The sequence below is a fragment of the Montipora foliosa genome, chromosome 4 (genome assembly GCF_036669935.1).
Source record: "Montipora foliosa isolate CH-2021 chromosome 4, ASM3666993v2, whole genome shotgun sequence".
NCBI lineage: Eukaryota > Metazoa > Cnidaria > Anthozoa > Scleractinia > Acroporidae > Montipora > Montipora foliosa.
Window position 1 is genome coordinate 3480615 of NC_090872.1, and position 7500 is coordinate 3488114.

Below are 7500 nucleotides of genomic sequence, written 5' to 3' on the forward strand. Positions count from 1 at the left end.
TTTAGTACTAAAACAGTAAGATAAGGTAGTACAAAAATATGATTTTACTCATTTATTCCTCAAAGATTACAACATTTTCGGGCGCAAATTCCGCGCAAATTGCTGGGAGGTGAATAGCAAAGTTACCCGGAGTTTGAGTAGCCAATCAGCGCTCGCGTTCAATGCTATCCACTGATTTAGTGTATACGAAATAGAGGATATTACATGGCTGTGCGGAGATACGAAATTTCTCTTCGAGTGTTGAAAAATATTTCACGAGTGAGCGCATTGATGTTTATATAATAATACTAATTAACACTGGGATAATAATAGGGGCACATGATCCGCGCAGAAAAACTGGGACTATTTCGATAGCGGCTACGCAGTCGCAAAGAGGAAAACTAACGCTGGAAATTTCAATTAGTCAAAAGTGCTCAACCTAACTTTTATAAATTTGATATTTTTGCCATTGTAATATTGTTATCGTTATTTCTTGAAGTTTTATTACTTTGTTGTTTGACAGTCTGCCTCGTCAATTCTTGCAGGTTTAAAAAGAAGATGAAGACTTGTTGTCTTTCATGAATGGCCTAAATGATAAAAAGCTCGACCATCATACCCTAGGCCTACTTCTGAAATATCACCTATTCTATGTGACTAAGTCTTTAAATACAGCGCGGGGCGAAATCTTATTAATTAAAGATCAATAACTTTTTCTTAGTAAAAGTTAATTTTCAGTTTTGTCATCTAAAATTCCTACTAGTTTACTCCGTAAAGAAAAAAATGTTGATTTAAAGGCGTTTTTTTTGGTCAACTCCGTTTTTATCAGTTCCACCCATCACGATTCAATTATCTTCAAGACTGAGAGCGTGCTCGATCGCGTTAAACCTGGCTTTAAGGAGCTTTTAAGTATTTCAAGGCGTGGGTTCAAAAATGATGGTTCTTCTTTGAAAAGCATCATTCCATTTTTAAATAGCTGCGGCGTGATTTTTTTCTTTTATACGATGGTGTATACAATTAGGGAATCGACTTTGCATTCAATTATCAATTGTAGATGAACACATTTAAGCGGAACTCAGTTGTCCTCTCTTTCCAAAACATCTTGCCGTGAAAAACAGTCATGGCTTAATGTTCCAAAATAACCTAGTTCACACTGTCAATGACACTGTCTCATACTGAGTCAGTATGAATCTGTGGTAAATAGAAACTAGTGTAATTATACAGAACCTTCTACATTCGTTCACCGTACTTTTTCAAGCAGAGTACGTGTGTGCTGCAGAATACCAGTGTTTCCCTGTTCAGTAACGATGTACTAATTCGTAATTTCGAATTTAACAAAAACAATGAAGAGTAAAAAACTCTCATATGAAAATCTGGAAACTACTGATTTTTGATTGCAAAAAGATATTTGACAGGGGCAAACTGACCTTTCTTCTGAACTCATGTGATATCTTTTGATGTTTCACAATGGCCAAAAAAGGCGTTACCCGATTACTTGCGACGATTTCTCTCCAGATTTCAGGCTAATGGTTGTCTCGACGGTTCCATAAATGTTTCTACAAATTATCGTTTTCCGGCCCTGTGAGGTTCCATTATCATTAAAATATCAAAGGTCCACTAAATGTTATCTCCCAAAAATGAAGAAAATTCCTACAATTCAGCATGTTCTTTTAAATTCGCAACTATGAGCTCTCCTGCATAAAAGTTTTTTTCTGTTGCCCATATGTTCGAAATGACATAGGTATTTCATTTTCTTTTTTTAAGCACGCTTGTGTTAACTTAATTTCACTGCGTTAACTTGAAAACCAGAGACCAAAATTGCAAAATTGATAGCATAATCCTTCAGATGATAAAGATCGGGAGTAACGAAGCAACAGTATCTTTCCCTTTTTTTCTGGCAGCCATTCTATTTCTTGGAGAACGCAAGACTAGTAAAATCGGACCTCAAAATTTAATGTAGGCTTAATAGGATTTCAATAATAGAACAGTATTTATCTGTTGAAAAAATAAACGGGAAAGTCCTGTTGAATCTGCTGAAACAAGATTCGTTTTAAAGTGGGTTACATTAGGGTAAAGGAAAAAGTTGTCCTATGGTCCGAGCACCGGCATAGATAACGATTTTTTACTGATCGCGGGAGAACTTTCGTCTAGTTTTCCCACTGACTGACTATTAGCAATGTTTCTTTTGGCAAATCCTTGTCATACCAGGATAATAGTGCAAGCACGAACATCACACAAATGTGCCGCTATCGCGCTCCTTATCCAAAAGGTGGTGTCCTTTGAAATTTCTAAAGTGTCACTGATATAATGAAGAACATGACGTTATTCAGCTTAGTTTTAGCAGCACATGACCTGATCACGTTTTTAGTACGTATAAAAGCAGATCATTCAATTCATTGCAGCGCATTACGCGTTGACAGTTTCAAGCTTGTAACAAAGGATTGAGATCCAATTAGCACGATGAATCTCGTAGCGTTTTACAGTATCGTGATATCAGTTTTGGTAGTTCTTTGACGACGTGCCAGGCGTGTTCTTGCGCGAAGAGCCACCCGCAGGAAATGTATTGTCGCGCACAATTTGGTAAGTTTCCAGTTAGGCCATAGTAACTACGGTTAGGCTAGCTTCCAAGCCAAGTTTCCACATGTGCTTAACGTTCAGTTTTGTAGAAACCCGGGCAATGTCATTCGGTGATCGTTAAAGCCCGGGCGTTAAAGCTCTGATTCTTATGTCAGGAATCAAGTTTGCCGAGATTTGCCGAGATGTTCAGTTTTCCTTCATTCCAACGTCCGCAATGACGGTATCTTTTCGAGGTTCCGCAAGGGAAAGAGCTTATTATTTCACTAAGCCGATGCTAGGTCATGTTTTTCATCTGCCGTTTCACCTATCTCTAAAGAGTTCAAAAAGACATTTATCATTCTTCACGCAAACTGTTTCAGAGAATCCCATTCTTATCTGTTTTCAGACCTTTTCAGTCGATCAATTAAAGACTTCATTAAGATGCATTAAATAAATTAACAATTGGAGCAGACAGGAATTCAACCCGAGGCGGCCATTCAAAGCAACTTAAAACTAACCTCAGTGAATCGTGCTCCTCTATATCTCGACGCAACTTTGACAAACATGTTGGGTTGCCCACAGTTGAGACGATAAATAAGTGGACTGAGACGATACCTATTTTGTATATTTAGCACTTCAAGTACAACAACAGCTTCTTGCGAAAAATCTTACAATTTCTGGTTAACGCCTGAGACACCGTCTACGCCGCAAAGCTCACCAGAAAGTTCAATCAGTCAGAAACTGCATGGCCAAGTAAACCTCAGAAATAGTAACAGCTGTAACAGCAACAAGATGTTAACATACCATGTCTAATTCGGACCAATTCGTGTATATCCTCACTCTAGGAGGACGTGTAAAACCGGTACAATCTCTTTTTCTAAGAACCTTTTTTAATAAGAACGTTCAGAATTTTAAGAAAATGGTAAAACTGTAATCTGACAGGGCAATTAACTTAGAAAGTTAGGGACGTTTTTAAACATTAACAATGTGGTTTTCTAATTGCATGTTACTCTAAAGAACAAGTCAGTTTGACGTCACAAAAGTGAAGTCGAACTTACGTTGAACTTAGTACACCGTACAATTTTAAGAACGTGTTTAGAACGTTTTATGGCTCAAATCGCCAAAAAAATATGACTGTTCGGGCTCAGCCTCAATTTGGACGTTCTGATTAAAGCAAAGTATACGTGTGTTTATAATTGAGAAAGATGACAATATCTCAGCCGTCAGCAAGCATTGCTGATACATTGCATATGACGCACGGTTTACGGACTGAAATATCTGAAATATGAACCAAAGTTGAGACACTTGGTCACGGAAACTTTTCAGAATATGGTTTATTTTATGGTCCAAGTTTTCGCTGTTATCACTGCATGCATGGTGCGCCGTTTCTTAGTTTCCAAATTGAAGGAAACTGTTTTCTAAAGGAAAAAAAGTGCGCTCTCGTGAAGCTTCACGAAACTGAGGAACACCAAAAATTGCAATTTGAACTTTGTCCTTAACCTCGGTTGAAGCTAAGAGTTCAACAAAATTCTATAATCCGAGTATAGGTTTCATTCCTCTTGACTATTTATATCCTTTTGAGAACTACACGGATTAGGCCTCCTTTCTATCCCTTATCAGCAGCAACTAACACTCTGACCTTTATCGCTGAAATCACTTTCCGTTATAAGAGATCGTTGCTGAAGAAAACCCAGTTTTCCTCTTGTTTTTGTTCGAATTGCTTCGCTCTGGCCCACGTATTTTGAAACTAATCATATTCACGTTGGTCCATAAGATATTAGTCAATGTCACGGTGTCCACGCCTTCATGGATCAGTTTAAAGTTCGTGAGGAAATGAAGGAGTTGTAATCAAACTATTTCACCAATTCCTCATGCCTTTAGCTCTTTACTAGAGATAAGACAAGATAACACGGACATTGTCAACCGAAAGAAGCAATATTTCAATTGTCGTGTTTACGGACGTTCAGCTGCTTTTCCCGCAAGAAACGAAACATAATGGCTTCCAGCAAGCGTGTCATCAATAAATAATACACAAGACGATAGAAGATGTTGTTTCAAATCTGCATATAATGTAATTCTCTGTGTTGGGTGTTTACCGGAGTTTTCCTTCGCACATTAAAAAAAATCATTATTCCCGGCTTGAAAGTGAATTGCGCCATTGCTTAGCTACTTTTTTCGTATTGAAAATGACAGTAACATGAAGCAAAGGACTGAAATTAAGTTACGCGCTTTGCGTGGCTGTGTTTAGTTCTGGAAGAGAAATGTTAGCGCAATTCTACTGTGTTGTGTTTATTTTCCCCACTGTTTCAGCGCTTTGCAAATATTTAATTTTCCGTTTATTGCCTTGAGGCACGTACCGATGATTGCTGTTAAGATCATTGTTGACTTTTCACTTACCGCATTCACGCCCCGGAAACTATTTAATTCAAAAAGAAAACTAAAAGAAAACGTTTGTTTTTGCAGGAGGTTGTTATAAAGAGCCTACATGCTAATTATGACATGTTTTTCGGTGGAGTTCAATCGTTCTTATCTGTGTCGAAACAAACGAATGCACAGCAACGATCAAGTGCGAAACGGCTGTTCATCTCATTCATGTTTGGGCATAATACAGCTAGCCCCCTATTCACCCCCCCCCCAAAAAAAAAAACCCCTTGAAACAGCACACATTAGCCCAGATTTGGTGCCTTCCATAGACCTTATTCATAAATGGCGGTCACATCTATAATTCTTTTGTCCACGTGCAAATTAGCCCACTCAAGCCTCATTTTAGAGCAAGAAATCTTTTCAATTCACTGTATGGTATCGAGGCTTGGTAGGCTAATTTGCACTTCGACAAAAAAATTATAAATTGACCGCCATTTATGAATAAGGTCTATCCCAATGTTGTTTCCGCGGGATTTTTTTGCACCGATCCTGTGGGGCATCATTGACGTACCAGCGATGTATCAGAACAATTCTTTGGAGACTGTAACTGCTTCGCCTTACCCAGCAGCCTCGTCGGGCGTGCTCCTTTAACTTAATTTTAAATTCAATATTGCTGGATCAAACTGCCTCTAACGTCTTGAATTTTTACCTGTGGTGTTCACAATGATAGATGTCTCTTTTGTTTTCTCCCGTTTAGTAATCCGTGCCAAGATCTTGTCGCAAGAATTTCTCACAGAGGATAACAAAACTCTAGCTTTCAATCTCAGGGTCCAGAAAATCTTCAAAGGAGAGACACAATTGAACCAGACCGATGCTATTCAGCGTCACGGTTCGAAAAAACGCAGCTTGATTGCCAGGGCTTACACGGCGTCAGACGGTGCGCGGTGTGGCGTGACATTATTTAGTAACACGGTCTACCTCTTGTCAGGGAGAGTATGGAAAAGAAAAATTCGGTTAAATATGTGCGACTGGATCCAGCCATGGTCAGATGTTACTTCGCGACAACGAATGGGAATCAGGAGATTCTATGGCAGTAACTGCGACTGTCAAGTCTCCCCGTGCTATGAAGAGCACTGTGAGGAATTGAAAGGATGCGAACAAGAATCTGGCTTCCGCTCTGGTGACTGCGAGTGGGATCATTCCTACTGTGTCAAGAATGCTGACAAAAGCGCTTGCGCATGGCGTAAAACCGATGAATTCACAAAGTGCAACTTGTCCAAGGTGAAGATTGAATCTGAGTTGTCATGAATCCATTTACACTGATATAACGAAAGAAACTGCTTCCAGAATCTTGAGAGACTAAGGTTTCCCCGACATCATATCATATTAGATCTGAAAAAGTTGTTCTTTAAAACTTTACCAAAAAGGTAAACACGAAAACGCATATTGTTGAGCGGCGGGTCGATAATCTATGAGTGGGACTCATTGCGGTGGCAATGTATTTTATGATCTGTATTTTGTAGTCTTGCCCTATCTTGTATCAAACGACAGTGAAAACTTTCAGGAAAATGACATTCACAATTACTGACGTAGTCTCCACAGAGATTTAGAGGGAGGTAAAGCTGAAATGCGCTATGTCACCAGCTCTGTACCTATTACAATCCCAAAGCAGATGAGCTCTAATTCGGAGTATTGCGATGTACTTAGTTGACCGGAAGTAAAATAACATGCGTTTTATCTAGTTGGTAACTCCATCCAAAGACAGTTCATCGTTTCCTGATCTCTAGTCAAGTTGAGTGATACAGTGAAAATGAGAGAGGGAGATTTGAAAAATAATACCGGGCTCCTGATAATACAGAAGATAGTGCGCGAAATAAAAACTACTTTACTCCAACACTATGACGTACTTTACCGTTTTTCTTAAGTCAATCATTCCATTTCAATTGCGTACGGATGCAGCATATCTGCTAACTATTTCAATCGAAGGAGTTTTTATCAAGCTCTGTTGAGCATCTCGGTCAGATAACGCCGCCTCGGTTCAATTCATTAAACTGAGACACCAGCAGCTGGTGCTCACACGGACAGAGCTTTTCCAGAGCTGATTTAAAGAAGAGCACAAATGCCGCATTAATCCACTAAGCCTTGATTTTACTGAATTTAATTTATTAGCTTTGTCCAAACACTACAAATACCATGACATAACAGAAAATGAAAATACAAATAGGTACAAGGACAGGGATACCGCAACAGCTAAGGCCAATTACTGCGGACCCGGGGCAGTTAGCCTGCGTGCTTTACCCATCTGTTTGGTATTTCCCCAAGGGCAGGAAGCCTTTAAAGCTACAATAGGTTTTGGTTCTTGTGGGTTTGCAGATTGCCTCGAGTGACGCTAACTCACAAGACGCTTATTGAATGACAGAAATGCGTATTCTTTCTTTTTTTTCTTTCATTTACTGTTCAAGTCCTTTCTCGAGAACAAATGAGCCCAACAAATTGACCTGCTCCCAACTGTGTGGCTTCATAGCTCAGTTGGTTGAGCATTGCACCGGCATCGCAGAGGTCATCATGGGTTCGTATCCCGTTAAAGCCGCCTGAATTTTTCAT

General features: G+C 39.3%; 2 protein-coding genes across 2 annotated transcripts in view; one reads left to right on the forward strand and one right to left on the reverse strand.

The window, feature by feature from the left end:
- Positions 1-6790, forward strand: part of LOC138000931 (metalloproteinase inhibitor 3-like) — a 27310-nt gene extending 20520 nt beyond the window's left edge. Inside the window, exons 3-4 of the mRNA XM_068847600.1 lie at positions 2433-2556; positions 5654-6790. Coding sequence (XP_068703701.1) covers positions 2433-2556; positions 5654-6204 — 675 coding nt within the window. The 3' untranslated portion in view covers positions 6205-6790. The remainder of the gene's footprint in view (positions 1-2432; positions 2557-5653) is intronic.
- Positions 6791-6939: 149 nt separating this feature from the next.
- The window catches only part of LOC137999554 (synapsin-2-like), an 8654-nt gene continuing 8093 nt past the window's right edge, over positions 6940-7500 (reverse strand). Inside the window, exon 5 of the mRNA XM_068845359.1 lies at positions 6940-7500. This exon is cut by the window's right edge and continues 861 nt beyond it. The gene's annotated coding sequence lies outside the window, so the exon portion shown is untranslated.